Source organism: Dermacentor andersoni, chromosome 4, assembly GCF_023375885.2.
Source record: "Dermacentor andersoni chromosome 4, qqDerAnde1_hic_scaffold, whole genome shotgun sequence".
Lineage (NCBI taxonomy): Eukaryota > Metazoa > Arthropoda > Arachnida > Ixodida > Ixodidae > Dermacentor > Dermacentor andersoni.
In genome coordinates, this window is record NC_092817.1 from 169837749 (window position 1) to 169855659 (window position 17911).

The 17911-nt window shown below is 46.8% G+C and overlaps 1 protein-coding gene across 1 annotated transcript in view; it reads left to right on the plus strand.

Moving 5' to 3' along the window:
- Nucleotides 1-9861, plus strand: part of LOC129386615 (uncharacterized) — a 40996-nt gene extending 31135 nt beyond the window's left edge. Inside the window, exon 9 of the mRNA XM_055074701.2 lies at nucleotides 9743-9861. Within this exon, the coding sequence (XP_054930676.2) occupies nucleotides 9743-9861 (119 nt within the window). The remainder of the gene's footprint in view (nucleotides 1-9742) is intronic.
- Nucleotides 9862-17911: the final 8050 nt, after the last annotated feature.

Genomic DNA, 17911 nt, shown 5'->3' on the forward strand with positions numbered 1-17911 from the left:
GCATTTCGATGGGGGACGAAATGCGAAAACACCCGTTTACTTAGATATAGGTGCAGGTTAAAGAACGCCAGGTGGTCGAAATTTTCCGAGTCCTCCACTACGGCGTGCCTCATAATCAGAAAGTGGTTTTGGCATGTAAAACCCCGTAACTTAATTTAAATGTGTGCAATATAACTAACTCCTATGAAGCGGTATGAGCCTTGAAATAGAAAATGAAGAGGTGCAGGAACCTGGGTACAGGAGAAGAGGAGAATGAAGTTTGAATTAAAGTAGACAAGATGACGCCGATTTCTCAGCAAAGATTTACATCTATTGCGTACTTTAACTAGGAACGCTACATTATTGTAGCGCAGCCGACAACCGACTCCAACATGTGGGTGACATTTTTCCTTGAGCAGACCTCCGCAGAGAAGATCATCTTTTCGAGATAACAAGCTCAATATGATCCAGCGCTGGAACTACTTCGCGACCTCGGCAGAACTCGTGAAACTGGTTTTAGAGAAGGCTTCCATAGATACTGCTCGTCTACGCCGTAAGGGTGCTGGGAAAGTGAACTTGTCTGGCGATTTTCGAGGACTTAGTTCTTCAACCGATACGTCGAAAGGACTCTGAATCACGGTCTTCGACGGAAGAGGTTAGCATTGTTTTGACAGCTCTTCATCTAGAGCAAGAACAGTTTGCGCAACAAAAGCAACTGGTGACTTATAAGGTCGCTAAATGTTGAGAAGCCGGTGAATAAATTTGTAGAACCCGATGCGTTCGACGGAATGTCTTCAACTCCAGAATGTTGGAAAGATTTTTGACGACGATTCTTGGAATGAAGGAAACATTTTTGACGACATTCAGAAGCAATTCAGTGCGAAGATAGGACACCGCGCTTAACTTCAAATTCAAGCACTGCTTCCTTGTCGAATATTTCTTTGAAAAACGCCGCTTTTTAAAGCTCGCAGAGCTTATGATTCCTTCTTCTGCCTTAGTAGCCCTAATAATGCACGGACTGCACACGCAAGTCCTGAAGCAAGTGTAAGTATGGTCACCTAAAGCTACGGACGGGCTCCTGGAGCGCCTTCAGGACATACCATCTACTTCAGAAGAAAATATGACCACTAACTCAAGCACTCGCTTCAGACGGAACGGCGCGGATTGGTCAAGCTGAATATCGGCGAGAACCAAGCCCCCTTAAGCACAGAGAACTTGCGTTGGCGCGCTCCCATAGGTCGGGTGAATAATATCGACAACAGCCCTTTCCCCCTACTTTAGGATGCTGAACAGTTTCCGACGACAAAAAACTAATAAAAAAGGGTGATCAGTCCAACCCGATGACAACAACTGACACTGTTTATATAATTTGCTCTAGCCTACTTCACATTCCTGTCAAAGCGGGAAGCAGACAGGAATGATGATGAATTTGGTTGACAGCGGTGCGTTTGTGTCTATACTAAATGCCAAGCTGGTAGATGCAAGTCACCTGTATAGTGGAAGAGTACTACGGGTGCCAGATTATGACGGAAAAGTGGCAATGCATAATCAGTGGGCCTCAGTTAGCATCGAGTTCCAAGGTCATGAAATAGTGTGAAGTACTGGTGATAGAGCGGATGACGTATGACTTTCTGCTATCCTGACCAGATATAGACTAAACATCTACGTATACTGTATACTATCAAGGGAAAAGACACACCAGGGTAGAAAAGATAACCTACGAGTTTTCAAGTGCACGGAGGATATTGCAACGACCTACCCTGAACAGGTATGCATAGGAAGCTATCCACAAGCGATGAAGTCACACAAGCTGCCTTTCAAACTAGCTGACAAGATAGTCATCCGAAAATTTCTTTATAACATGTCAAGAGAGGGCAAGATAGGGTTGAAGAAAGCATTACAGGAGAATCTAGACACCGATATAATCCGCCATTCAGTGTCACTCTTCGCCTCTAGCATAACAATTGCGCTGAAGGAACTTTCAGACTGTGCACATATTACAGGGTTCTCAATCCCCAAACAAAACTTATACCATTTTCCAGGCCGAAGATAGACGCGATGATGGATTAGACAGGTGGTTGCCGAAATTTTTCACGTACTGACTTGTGAAAAGGTCTCTTGGAAATCCTGCTAACCGAAGAAACAAAAAGGTACACTGCTTTTAACACGCCCTTCAATCTGCACGAGTATGATTGGCTTCCTTTCGGCTGGAAAAACTCGCCAGCATGTTTCCAGAAGATATTGAACCAAGTTTGGAGACCTCTCCTAGGTGTATTTTGTAACGTGTACATACACGATATTACGGTCTTCACCAAAACAGAGGCTGAGCATCAGAAACACCTGTCTCAGGTATGAAACGCCTTGAGCGCGACACACCTCAAGGTTAATTTAAGGAAATGTGCATTCTTTCAAAGGAAAGTTGTTTCTTGGAAGTCTTTGATGGGACTACCAAAAGCACGCAACAATAGTCCGTCGAGAGGATATCCCAACTGGTAAAAACATATTGACACGTGTATTTATCTCTATCAGGCTACCACGTTTCGCCGCTTAAGAAATGTTATCGCACAGCGCGGGACGCGCCTGCATGTATCCGAAGTTTCTGGAAAGTATCGATGCTTCTAACCACTGCGTTTTGTCGCTCAACCTTGTGTTATCTGATTTCATCGCCTGACGCGAATGGTGTAGAACTTTGTGGAAAGGCTCACCGACGTTGTCCTTAGGACATTTAAGCGAGGATTGTCTTGGTCTCGCTTCAAAACAACCTACTTGTAAAGAACTTCTCATCAGTGTGCGCCAACTACCTTCTTGTTGTCCCGTCAGGACTGCGTCCAGAAGTATCGCACGCCTTGCATGACGACCCGACCGCTGGACACCTCGGGTTTTCTCGGACACTATCGAGGATACAGGAAAGGTATTATTGGCCGCGCCTGACCGCCGACGTCGTATGCTATGTCAAAGCATGCCGAGACTGTCAGTGACGCAAGACACCACCGACAAGGCCAGCGGGATTACTACAACCAATCGAGCCTCCTTGCCGACCATTCCAGCAGATCGGGATGGGCTTGTTGGGACCTTTTCCGACGTCAACAACCGGAAGTAAGTGGATCGTCGTGGTGACGGACTACCTCACCCGCTTCGCTGAAACTAACGGACTGCCGAAAGGTAGCGCAGCGGAAGTGGCGAAATTCTTTGTCGAAAACATCCTGCTGCGACATGGCGCCCCAGAAGTCCTCATTACCGACAGAGGAACGGCCTTTACAGCGGAGCTAACCCAAGCCATTCTGCAATACAGTCAGACAAGGAACAGGAGGAAACGGCCTACTACCCACAGACGAATGGTCTTACGGAACGCCTGAATAAGACCCTCGCAGACATGCTAGCAATGTACGTCGACGTCGAACACAAGACCTGGGATGCCGTCCTGCCGTACGTAACATTCGCTTACAACACAACGGTGCAAGAAACAACACAGATCACGCCGTTTAAGCTGGTTTACGGCAGGAACCCGGCGACGACGCTCGACGCCATGCTGCCGCACGTCACTGACGAGGAGAATCTTGACGTCGCTACCTATCTCCAACGCGCCGAAGAAGCCCGACAGCTTGCCCGCCTGCGGATCAAGAACCAGCAGAGGACCGCAGCCGACACTACAACCTCCGACGACGCTTCGTCGAGTACCAGCGCGGCGACCGTGTTTGGGTATGGACAACAATATGCCGACGAGGACTCAGTGAGAAACTACTGCGACGCTATTTCGGGTCCTACAAGGTCATCCGACGTATTGGCGCACTGGACTATGAGGTCGTGCCAGACGGCATTTCCCATTCACAGCGGCGCCGCGCACGATCTGAAGTGGTACACGTGGTGCGCCTTAAACACTTTTGCGGACGCTGACGAGCTTCCTTATTTTGTTGTTTTCTTTGCTTCGAGCGCTTTTCTTCATTTCGTTTGTTTGCAGCATCGGGTCGATGCTCTTTAAGAGGGGGGTATTGACATGTGTACTTATCTTTATCGGGCGACCACGTTTCGCCGCTTAAGAAATGTTATCGCACAGCGCGGGACGCGCCTGCATGTATCCGAAGTTTCTGGAAAGTTATCGATGCTTCTATCCACTGTCTGCTGTCGCCCAACCTTGTGTTATCTGATTTCATCGCCTGACGCGAATGGCGTAGAACTTTGTGGAAGGCACGCGGGTCCCAACGATTAGTCTGGAACATTCGACGACTGCTGTATAAAAGCCGACGCGCTTGACCCGCTGAGCAGATTTTCGACGATCGCCGACCGTGTTCGCCGCTTTTGTTGTGCTACAAGTGTAGCTTGTTTTGTGGGCACAGGTTCGCCCAATAAATGTTAGTTCTGTCTTTCACAGTATTGCTACTGTGTTATTCAACGTCACGACCACGTGACAATGACATCCACTCATTGCATGTATTTTTAGAATTGTCGGGGCATTTCAGGCCTTTCATAAGAGACTTCGCCATAAAAAAAAGATGCCTCACGCCCCTAACGCAGAAAGAATTTCCATTTGACTTGTATGAGGAATCTGAGAGTCTACCGTGATCTGGTGCACAGAATCTCTACTGACCCTAATCTACGCATACCAGATTTCGCTTTACCCTTTGATCTGAATATCGACGCCTCCCACTATGGAACAGGTGCAGTTTTGTACCAGAAATGCCTAGAAGCATGTGGCCGAGAAAAGCAGCACTTCGTAGGTTACTACAGCTACACCATCAAGCTATCTGAAGTTAACGACACCACTATTGAAAAGGAAGCTCTTCCAGTCCTTAAGGCAATTCAGTACTTCCGTACGTACCTAGAAAGTGCGATGTTTACTTTCTTCACCGATCACTAGGCCCTCACTGATCTTTTGAATATGACCCAACCTAAGGAACATATCGCCAGATGGGTGAACTATTTGCAGCAGTTCAATTTCACCATCTCCCACAGACCTGGACCCCTTTTGACTGATGCAGATGCATTGTCTGGCTGATGATACAGGCCAACAAAGAACAATCGGAAGAAATCAATCATGTAAAATTGTGGGAAGGCTATGAACAATTGATTTTTATGGAAGATCGCTATCAAGTCCCACCAACGCTGGTTTTCAGGGTGCTTTATTTGTACCACGAAAGCCTAGAATCTGGAGGAAACGATGGATTTCGGCGCACCTACAACAAGCTAGGCACGAGATTTAGGTGGCGTCACATGAAAGAAGACGTCAACCAATGCGTTTGTTCATGCCAGATTTGCCAAGCTAACAAAGTGAAATATAAGCAGCCTACGGACGCCATGGTAATACCTTTCCACTCGAACGTGCCTTTAGAAGTTATACACCGGTATTTCACCGAGCTAAATAAGAAACGGGAAGGTGTCCGAAAAACGCAAGCTTTTCTTCTGGCTCTAGATGAATGCACCAGGATGTGCGCGGCATGGGCAGGAAAAGGAGATGCGAATAGTTTCATCGCCCTCGTCGAACGGGATATGTTCAGGACAACCAGGAAGAACGTATGTGACGGTCGTAGTGAAAAACTAGCAAGATGGGCTCGAGACCACAATATATCAGTCAAATTATGTACGCCATACCATCACGTGGCGAATGGGCTTGCAGATTGCGCTATACGAGATGTGAAACAACACATCAGCATGTAGGATAGTTACCGTGGTGGATCGCAATGCTCTTTAGAAGCAGCTGTAGGACATCACAATCGCTCCTACACCAGTGGCTTCGGATGTAGCCCACAGTTCGCTTCTTCAGGAGGAACCCCTGTTGTTCAGGCGCAAAGTGAGCTGGGGCTGTACGAAAATCTCAAGGTCGTCGAGAAGAGGAAACAAAAATCGCAGGAAGAGAGGTACTGTAAACGAATGAAAAAAAAAATTTGACTCGAGACATTGCTCAGATATCCCAGACATTCAATTCACCGACCCCGTTCTAGTTAGGAAAGGAGTAGGAGAATCCAGTGCCAAATTTTATGGCCCTTAGTCTGTGACAAAGACAGCCACTCAGAAACAGCCACTCAGACTGTGCGGTACATTGGTGAATGTAACTCAGTTGAATGTCCTTCGATTGGAAACGTTTTCAAGTATTACCGCAAGAGGGGTTAGCAAAAGGAAGCTGGAAGGGTGAAACGGTATGAGCCTTCCAATCGAAGATGAGGCGCAGGAACCTGGGTTCACGAGAAAAGGAGAATGAAGTTAGAATAAAGGCAGACAAGGTGGACGCCAGTTGCATAGCAATGCCTTACGTCTATTGTGTCCTTTAACTAGGAACTCTAGATCTTATATATCGATTTATTTGATTCCGAGAAAGCGTTTGATTCCGTAGAAACCTCAGCAGTCACGCAGGCATTACGGTATCAGGGTGCAGACGAGCCCTATGGAAAAACACAAACTTATCTGTAGCGCCTCAACAGCCGCCATAGTCCAGTATAAAGAAAGCAACAAAATCCCAATAAAGAAAGGTGTCAGGCAGGGAGATACGGTCTCTCCAATGGTATTTACAGCGTGTTTACAGGAGGTATTCAGAGACCTGCATTGAGAAAAATTGGGGATAAGAGTTAGAGAATACCTGAGTAAGTTGCGATTCTCTGATGACATCGCCTTCTTTAGTAACTCGGGACCAATTGAAATGCATGCTCACTGATCTGGAGAAGCAAAGTAGAAGGTTTGGTCTAAAGATAATCTGCAGAAAATTAAAGTAATGATTAACAGCCTCGGAAAAGAACAGCGGTTCACGATAGGTAGGGAAGCACTGGAAGTGGTAAGGGAATACATCTACTTAGGGCATGCAGTGACCACAGATTCGCATCAAGAGACTGAAATAATTAGAATAAAAATGGGGATGGGATGCGTTTGGCAAGCATTCTCAAACTATGAACGGCAGGTTGCGATTATCCCTCAAGAGAAAAGTGTATAAAAGTTGTCTTACCGGTACTCACCTACGGGGCGGAAACCTGGAGGCTTACGAAAAGGGTTCTATTTAAATTGAAGACGACGCAACGAGCTATGGAGAGAATGATGGGTGGAAGGTTAAGGGGTAACAAGAGAGCAGATTGGGTGAGGGAACAAACGGGAGGTAATGACATCTTTGTGGAAATTAAGAAAACGAAATGGGCATGTGCGGGACACGCAATGAGAAGGGAAGATAACCGATCATCATTAAGGGTTACGGACTGGATTCCACGGGAATGCAAGCGTAGCAGGGGGTGGCAGAAAGTTACGGGGGAGGATGAGAGTGAGTTTGCAGGGCCAACATGGCCAAAATTAGCATATGACTTGGGTAGTTGGAGAAGTGTGGCAGACGCCTTTGGCCTGCAGTGGGCGTAGCCAGGCTGATGATGATGACGTCGCGGAAAATCCTGTCTCTTTTTGCCGCAAGTTAAAACACATACGAATGTAAGACACACGGATGCACATAGACACAAACACATGCAGCCCGTGTTGTCTTCAATGTGTTTTCTTTTGCGTGTGCTTTAACGTATGGCGAAAAACTTGTATTGTAAGGTATAGGTAGCCGTGCATGTGACGCCTTGCCATATTACATGCAGTATTTGCAGGTTATATTGCCGCCCATCTTATCACTAATGATGCTCAAACCTTGTCTTTCATTCTTTACAAAGTTGTTTCGTGGAACTTTGAGAATGACAGCCCCCAAAGCAATGCCACAAAAACAACGAAAACGCATACCTTTATTGTTAAATCTTCTAAGGCTGAACTAATAAAAGTGCGAAACATTGCCGCAAACATAATTAGGTTTCGTTCTTTTAGGCGCGGAACTTCGCAATCTCTGGGATCGGCCTCGCAATAGAAGTGTATGAGGAACAAGAGTGTATGACGAACAACTAGGGTGTATTACGAACATAAATGATCGGCCATGACATGAATATCGTGACATTTGTCTAATGTAGGCCATCAAAGAGCCACCTACGGCTTACTGCTCTCATGTTGGTTTAGGTAACATGGTAGGTACCCATATTCGCATAGTACGAGAAGAACGTAAGAAGAAAATTAATGATCGAGCATATTATGAATATCATAACTTGTTTGTCATGTAGGTCATCAAACAACCACCAACATCTTGGCACTTTCATAGTCGTTTCGTTAACTTGGTATCTACCATAATTGGTATAGCGTAACATGAATGTATGACGAACGTAAATGATAGGTCATGACATATTGTCATGTTATGCTTGTCATATAGGTCATGAAACAGACGCATACGTCTTGGTATGTACCAAAATTGGCATGGTATGACAAGACAGGACGAACATGAATAATAGGTCATAACTTGAATGTCATGACATACGTGTCATGTAGGTCATGAACCCGCCGCCTACGTCTTGGTGCTCTCGTGGTTGTTTCATTAACTTAGTAGGCCATCGATTCCCACAGGGGGTTGGATCTGCCGGTCTTTTTAATGTCTGATAGCCTATCGACGTCCTACACAGATGAAGGGGATGACAGCCATATGAAGCATGAAATACATGTAGCTCATGTTGTCGGCAACCTTCAAGAGACCTTGAGCCTAACTACAGAGCCGTTATCCAGGAAATCAAGAGGAGAATGGGACGTGAATGGGGCGCCAACAAAATAGGCGTCTTTGCTAGTAAAAAAAAAAAGATCCTCCGGGCAAACATTCAAAACGCGAGACAATGCAGCCTCCGGCCTCCAACCCTTTGTACAGGACTGCATTACATAGGCTGGTTACTGCCCCAAAAAAAAAATCCTGCGTCCAATCGTTCCCGTAGCGAGCAGCAGGAGTCCGCGATGAAAGGGGTACACATGTCAGTCTCGAACCGCGGGACACGATTGGAGATTGCCCTTGTAAGCTACGACCTCGCCGATCAACTGTGGGGCGTTGGGCCGAACAAGAACGCCGCCCATGTCCAAGGACTCGAGGTCGTCACCAAGGTTGAGGTACTGTAGCTAGCTCGTGTGCTTACGTGCACAGGCCACCCAAATCGCCTGCCATCTTGAATAAAGTTATCGTACACTCATTCCGATTTCTTACTATTTGTTGTTAACATCACTCAAGCTGTAATTTCTTGTACACTTATATTTAATTTGTCATTTTCAATAGGGACGTTCAAAAATCAAATGCAGTGCGTCATACAGTTGATTGTAATTTTAGGCGCTGAGACAGAGTTACCTGCGCCTTTTCAAGGCCAGCGGTCCGAGAGCTATGCCGCGCGGATTTTTCGCCGCGCGTATTGCGCCATCTCCTTCGAGAGATGTCGCAATACTGCGTGACCAGGCCGGCAGCGTCGAGCGAGAGGCGGATGGTTGTTAGTGTAAACATGGTTGTAAACGTCACGCTTACTTCAACCATGGTTCTTTTCTGGTAGCCATTTCTTACTTGCATCGACTCTAGATTCCAGGAGAATCAGCATTTTTTTTTCTTTTCGTGACGACCGCCTAGACATGCATTGTTTGCAGCCTGCAGTTTTAAGAACTTCATGTACAGGGGTCCTCAAATAGGATTCAGATAACCGGATTCTGAAATGCGAAGACGTCGTTGGCTGGCGCATTTACAGGGTCCATTAAAGAAGTAATGCACATTTTCTGGGAAAAATAGATTTATTGACCACAGTGGTACAAGTGGTTGAAATTCTTTAAAATACTCTCCACCTGCATCACTACACTTGCGGAGACATGTCTGCCACGCCTGGAAGGCACCCTGAATATCCTCACTAGAAAGGTCTCTCAGGAACTCTGTAACATGCTTTTCAATGTATTCCACGGTCTCCTAATGCTTTCCTTTCAGCGCTCTCTTCAGACGGGGAAAAGCCAAGTCAGGACTGTAAGGGGGGTGGGTACCTCAAGGTAACACGATGGGTTGACAGTTCGTCCCTGCGGCGCAAAGTCAAAATAGACGCCTCCTAGGACGTAAAAGATGATGAGCGTCCCTTTGATGAGAGACTTGCTCATTAGCGCTTGTTGGGGTGGGGGGATGATTTTGTGCGCCACTCGCTACTCGGACTTTTCGATTCTGTGTCATACTCGGACATTCAGGATGCGTCTCCGGCTACGACAGAGCTAAAGTCCGGCTCATTTTGCATCTAATTCAAGAATTCTTGACAGCGCAGAACTCGAAGTTCTTTCAGATCTCCCATCAAGCCTATCGGCACAAGCTTCGTGCAGCCCTTGCGCATTTGCAGATCCTCGGTGTATATCCCATGCACCGCAAATGTGGACATGTTTAGGGCAGAACCCTTGCCACATTTCTAGACTGGTTTTACCGCGCTGCCATGAATAGTCGCGCCATATTACCATGCACATTACTTTCATAAGGGACCCTACATGTACCACAGCAGGTCAACAATTTCTGGGCATGTTTCGAAGAATTTATAATACCTCCTCTGATACGCGACCCGTTACTTTGTCTGTGTCCTCGTATACACGGGCTATGTCTGCTGCTCGTAATAGATGAACAAAAAGTAACATCTTTGTGAAGTATCTGATGCGTCCATTATTGCATGATGCAGCAAATATGTTTGGTCAGGGGTTGCGCTCTCAAGATATTGACATGTTCATTTTCCCTTCGAAAATTATCGTGTTCTCTCCGTGGTATGAGATGGAGCGTAATAATTTTTCGAAGAAGCCAACACTGAACAATCCTGATAGTGCTCAGCTTACTCATTGCAACGAAGTTCTTGTATGCATTCAAGACAGAGTTTTCGAAAAAAGAAATAGCACCACTCGCACACACTCTTCCACTAATCTACCACTAACACCTTCTTGCGTCGACCATAAAAAAAGAAATGTTCCTTTCGCAAGGATTGGCCTTTAACAGCTACTACTAAATACCTTTTATGTACTTTCGTGCAATACAGGTGTCTGGTACAGTCGTAGCACAAGTTACCTAAACCTGGGCTCCAGCTGCAGCATCGATGACGCACAACCCAGCACAAGCCGCACTGGCATGGTGGAAGAATCAGCCATATTAGAATACGGTGCCAGGTAAGCCCACTTAAAGAAACGTTTCATTGCAAAGCAACTCGAAGACTACGGGGAATGCTTACTGTGGTGTAACTATGCCTGCACCCTCTAAATGTTCAGGGGGAGAGATAGCTCTGATGTCTGAAACAGGAACTGCGTCAGCAGTTTAGAGCATTCGGGAAGTAGAGCTGGCCTTAACATACATTGTGCTTGCAAGAGAGTGGCTCGACACGGAGAGACCAGAAAGTAAAGAGTTTCCTACAATATATTTCAGAGTACTCAGTCGCTGCAATTGTTGAGCCACCATCGGAATCATGTGAAATACATATATTTTTCTCACTATTTAGACGGTGCTGTGGATCCTTTTATTAAGCTTTATCTGCCTCTAATGTCGTAAATTTCAGAGCAATCTATACACTTTGAAGTGCGGAAGACGCTGCAAACACGTACAATCGCTACTAGCGGAAGCGACTGAGCTTGTCGAGTTGCCCAAATCGAAACCGGCCGAGCGTCTGAAGGCACTAGCTTGCCCGCGATAATTATAGAAAAGTCGTTACAGATCGTTTGTCGATGCATGCGTCCGTGAAGTAATAGTTTCAATATCGCACCTCTGTGCTGACATAAGCAAGAATAATATGCATAGAATTAGGCATGCTCTCATGAACGGAGGAAGCCTAAAAACAGTGAAGAAACTAGGAATAGGAAGAATCGGATGTATGCGTTAAGAGACAAAGCCGGCGGTATCATTACTATTATATTATACTGGCCAAGCTGGCATGATTAGAAACGACATGCATGGTAACACCAAACGAGTTGAACCACACCATAAGGTTTCATGACTCCTGTTAACAACGGTAACAAGAATAGATATAGGTAAACAAATAAACAGAAGATTACCCGAACAATGCCGCACCATGTTTATCTGGAGCTTAGCGTAGATATTTAAAAAGAGAAACAGACAAGATAGAAGACGCCCTAAGCACCGGTATCTTTGCTTCACAGGCCGTTGTATTTTTTTTTCTCAACTAAACGGTGCAAAAGATGTCGTACCAGCAATGACTTGACTTAACGCTTGCAGGCATAATTGACTGACTGAGAAAAATGTTGTCGGCTGTGGACAGAACTAAGAGAGAAATACAGGTTATTTGTTTTACTTGAACGTTGATTGCAATGACCGCTGTAATGCATATTTTCACGAGATATGAAGAAGCAAAAAATGAAACTTCGTCGGCAGCATACTTCATTCATTGTACGACAAAAACAGAAGTATTTGAGGCATTGGTGATGGCTGCGTAGGGGGGAATAGATTATGTGCGCGTCGACAGCTCCATGCCTTTGGCAGGAACGGTGTATTGTTCCTATGCAAGTGGAATGTTAAATGACTGGATACAAATAATTAAGAAATATTTGAGCCCGGAAGTTTTTTCTTCCAGTTCAATATTGTTACGGGAATGTTGCGAGTATAGAAAGAATATATTTACAATATATATACAAGCTGAGTCAGAGTAGTTAAGATGACTGACCACCAACAACACGCACCAGCCAGCCGTCTCCGATCTTCTTCGTCCTCTCTTATTTCAGCCTTGCGTAACAGGACCCCTGGATGGCGACGCGCCGTCTCGGCGCATGGTAGGCGAAGAATTGCGAGCGAAGTATGGCTTCAGCCGCGAAACGTGCACGACGTCAACAGGCGTCTGACTTGACGATGCATCAAAGTGTAGCAGCAAGATCTCATAATTTACGTCGTTAACTTGGCGTAAAGACCTTGTGTATTGAGAGAGAAGCTTCTGGGGGAGGACAACCCGATGGCATGGTGACCCGAGGAGCAACCAAGCACCTGGCGCGAACTTTTTGTATATGCTGCGAGGCTACCAAACAAGGTTGGGCGACTTGACGTGCCATGCGAGCGCGATCGATGACTTCACGCACGTACTCAGTTGCAACACGTGGCACAAAAGGGAGGATCGTGTCAAACGGCAATATGGGTTCGCGACCATACATGAGATAAAAGGTCGAAAATCCTGCGGCGTCATGTCGGAACGAATTATACGCGAACGTCACGTACGCTAGCGTGGCGTCATAGTCGCGGTGATCGTTGGAGACTTAATCCACATAATCTCTGTGATTGTTAGGTTTAGACATTCCGTAAGACCGTTCGTTTCTGGGTGGTAGGCGGTGGACAGCCTGGTGCTCAGTGCGACAAATGGGGAGGAGGTCATCGACAACTCGAGATAACAACGAGCGGCCGCTGTCTGTAAGTAACTGTCGAGGTGCACCGTGGTAGAGAATGACGTCGTGAAGGAGAAAACTGGCGACGTTAGTTGCGCGACTAGTCGACAATGCCTTTGTTATTGCGTAGCGACAGTAGCGACAGCAATCAGTAGCGACAGCAATCCACTCATTCTCTCCGATCGTCGTAGGAAAAGGGCCAAGCAGGCAGAGGCCACCGCGAAACAATGGTTCTGAGGGAACTTTAATTGAATGGAGTCGTCCGACAGGTGCCAGAGGAGACTTCTTCCGGCGCTGACACAACTCGCAAGTTGCGACATAACGTCGCACAACATCTCCCTGGATGAAGACGACATTATGGTGTCATTTGACGTGAAGTCGCTCTTCACTTCAGTGCCTGTTGACCTGGCCGTTGCTACGTGCAGAGATGCCCTGCTGGCGGACGACACGCTCGCTGAGCGCACCCCTTTGGAAGTACAGGACATTTGCGAGCTTTTAGACTTCTGTTTGGGCAACACCTACTTCACTTATAACAAACAGTTTTACAGGCAGATCAATGGAACTGCCATGGGTGCTTCCATTTCCGTTACTACCGCCAACTTGGTCATGGAAGTCATTGAACAGAAGGCCCTCACTGACTTCGCTCCCGCCGAAGGTTTTCGTCCGCTACGTAGACGACTGTTTTTGCATTGTGCGAAAGCCGGACGCTTCACGCCTCCTACGTCTTCTCAACTCAGCAGACGCAGCCCTACAATTTACCACAGAATACGAGTGTGACAACAGCCTCCCCTTCCTTGACGTCCTCGTGCGGCGAAGTGGAACGAGGCTCTCATTTGCCGTGCACAGGAAGGCGACTCATACCGGCCAGTACTTAAACTTCAATTCATGTCACCCGGCTTGCCACAAGCAATCCGTTGTCGCATCCCTCGTGACGCGGGCCACACGCATCTGCTCAAGTGACCACGAAATGCAGAACGAACTGAAAATAATTCGTCACGAATTATCCAGGAACGGGTACCCCAAGAAGTTTATTGGCAAAATGGAAGCCCGCGTCCTCCATCCAAAGGCGTCTCAAGGCAAGTCGCTCATGAAACGCGCTGGCGTCCCATATGTTCCTGGCGTCAGCGAAGCTCTTAGCCGCGTATTCTCAACATTGGATCTCAGAATAGCCCACATGCCATCCAACAAATTGAGAAATCAGCTTGTTAACGTAAAGGATCGGCTTGAAAGCAAGAATTATCCCGGTGTCATGTACTAGGTACCATGCGCAGACTACAGCTGCAGCTACATCGGTGAAACCGGGAAATTCACGAGAAGACTAAAAGAGCACCAAAGGGACGTGTCCAACAAGAAAAAAGTCTCGAACGCCCTTGCCGAACACGCCGATAATCGCAGTCACCGCATCGATTGGGAAAACGCTGCTATAATAGCTAAGGAAAAGAATTCGATGACGCGACTCTTGTTAGAATCTTTATTTATTCAAACTACTGACAACACTATCAACAGGACTGATGGCAATCTTCCCGCTAACTACACCCGTTCCCTACGTCACATTCTGCCATAAAAACGACTCGCGGCTCTTGCCCGCTTTTAGTGTGACCAAGGAACCCGTACGGGTCCCGAAACGTCTCTGTGTTTTTTCACCTTGACTTGGTCAGTGGCCGCAATTTCTTCATCATCATGTTACCTGACCAGACGAACTTTCGTCGAACTCTTGACTACATTTCATGCGGGCATTTGCATCAAAACGGCTCAGGTTGGTCGGCGTGTGAGGTGCCGAGAGCCACGAGTTGCGACAATATCGGGTCACATGACCAGTGCGGCGACAGGTGAAACAGATTGGCTGGTCGTCCACACCTCTTCACTCAGTCGAGTTGCGATAACGTGGAGAGAAGCCTCGGAGTGGAGCGAAAATAGTAGAGGGCGTTCGTTAGGTCTGGAAAGGGTGACAGCACACACAGAATGTAAACCAATGTGTTGAAGTTTTTGGTGAACGATGGCTTTTACGATAGGAACGGGAAAAGCGGTAGCATCAGGGCTACGCCAACAGAAAGCTGTGGGCACCATCGCATCCAGTTCCCGTCGAACGATTCGCACCACGTCCTCTAAGGGTGAGGCATGCTGCTGTACAGTTTGGTATTCACAGGTCGACCTTGCGGCAGTATTGCGAAGACTGGCGAATGGGTGCAAGGAGCGTCGGCCTTCGGCCTGCTCCAATTGTCGGCACTCTTTAATGATAGCACCAGCTGTAGAACAGCTTTTGCACATAATCAGATTAAACGCGTCGTCAGCATTGCCCTTAAGCACGTGCCCGACCTTCTCAACTTCTGTGATGTCGTGATCAGCTTTACGACAAAGTACCAGCACGTCCTGGATGTATGAAACATAGAACTCCGTGGGGGTTTGCGCACGGGAAGCCAGTTCCTGCCTTGCGGCAATTTTACGGCCGGCTGGTTTGTCAAACAACTCTGCCAACTTATGTTTGCATTGGTGCAAGCTGGTTAGCTCCTCTTCGTGGTTTTCTTACCACACCTTTGTCTTGCCTGTTAGGTAGAACAACAGGTTAGCTAGCATTAGCGTTGGGTCCCATCTGTTGATTCCACTCACGCGTTCGTACATCGCCGCCCACACTTCGATGTCGGCGCTATCGGTCGCGCAGAAAGTTCAAGGATGCTTGGGTTACACAACCACAACCGAAGGTGACAGCGATGTAACTAGCGACGATGATGTCGTAGGCGGCATCGACGTTGATCCTGCGGGCTCACCGTGATTCATTGTGCGGATGGTGCTGCGACGTCCTCTGCGGAGCTTCGCTTCCAGACGCGGTACCCCGCACCTCCCACCAATATCTTACGGGGATGTTGCCAGTATAAAAAAAACTATTTACAATATATACACAGGCTGAGTCAGAGTAGTTAAGGTGCCTGACCACCAACAACACGCAGCCAGCCGTCTCCAATCTTCTTCGTCCTGTCCCTTCTTTCAGCCTTCCGTAACAATATGAAGGGATTGAGCTACGACGTATGATATCCGATGGGGAGTCAGTCCACCTTTACTTCTTTCCACCTTTCAATCCACAACAGTGGTCGGCGCGCTGCCTTGCGCTATGTCGGATGATGTATTGCCATAAATTTAACAAAGGGCAACCATGTCCACACCATCAGCCGAGCCAAGGCGCTGCCAAGGGTATTGCTTTCGCAATCTTCCAGGCTTAACCAAGCTAAGCCTTCAGTAATTTTTTTTCATTTCCGCTCTTTCGTTTCATCTTTCCTTTTTTAATTTTTATAGACTCGCGGACACATTCCAAAGTCCCAGACACCAGAATACCTTTTTCGACACGTCGACCACATAGGTTCGTGCCAGTTAGTATAGCGCCGTGACAACGCCTACACAGAAGTAGTGAAGCTAATCCTATGAATAACCGAGCCGAAACCTTCCAAATGCCGCGTCCGTTGCAGCCACAATGTGGGTCGCCAGCATAACACCTCCAAAATTACCCAATGCACTGCTGCGATATCGTTACAGATCGTGCCTGCAGTGTGCTTTTTACCCTTCCTTACGCAACAAAACAGACGTGATTGCCGCCATGGAATAATGGATGAATGAAAAGCTGTATTTAGTGAGAATTTTCAGCGCATGCGCTGGTAGGAAGTTACTAAGGACTGTCTGAGCCATAAGCTGGTTCCAATCGCATGTTGATGCTTACTATGTTATATTTCTAATGGAGCATCGGGAAGCAGCTGCCATTAAAATGGCACGCCACAGCCAGCACGATGTACAAGAATAGCTTCAAACGACCAACGTCTCATCTTCCCTCAATTTTTTCGGACAATTCAGTTTTGTTACATGTGGTGGCAATTCTTTTATACCGCCACCATTTTCATGGTGGCGGTAGTAGGTAGCCGCGGTAGGTAGCCGCGAGTAAATCACGGCTCTTCCACTTGTGATTCCAACGACGGCGACAATAGCGGGCTTGAATTCGCACACGACGAGAACACCAATGTGTATGTAAACCGGTTAGTGAAGTTTTTATAGAAGCCCACACGTCAAGAAAACGGCGGCTCGTTGAAACCGTCATCTGCGTATTGGTAGGGTAGGAGGGGGGGGGTGGAGGGCGGGGGACAACTAGGAGCAAGCAAAAAATAAAAGGTGACGTAGCATCCGAAAATTGCGATGACGTCAATATGTCACGCTGCTTGGAGCTAATGTTTGAATTCCTTAAGCGTCTGACTTTTCCACCGCTACGCCAGCAGTTTTTTTTTTCTTTTTGAGGCTGAGGCGAGCTTGGAATTCGCCTCAGCTGAAGCGCCAGCGGATCAATAAACTGAGAGCGGCGTTTGTCATAATGTGAACATAATTAGGTTGTTGTTGTCAGCAATTGCTCCAGTCAGTAAATTAGGAAGGTGAGCGAATAGGCTGGAAATGAATGGCAGCGTCACAGAGGTTTCAAAATCAACTTCACTTTTGTTCGTCTACAACAATGCAAGAAATATATTTGACCAAACAAAATATATTTCAATGGATAAACAATACTTTGGCCAGCACACAGTCGTAATGTATAGCAACATATGAGAAATGTTCTCACATAATTATTCGCAATTTCGTGCGACACCATTCATATTCATATCCAACCGTTATCAGACAAGACAACATTGTTTAGAAAACATTCGGCTTACTAATTTTGCTGCACTTAGGAAATTCTGTGCCTTTGTTACTGAGAGTGAACGAACATAACGCTAAGTTTCTCCGGGGAGCGTTCATCATT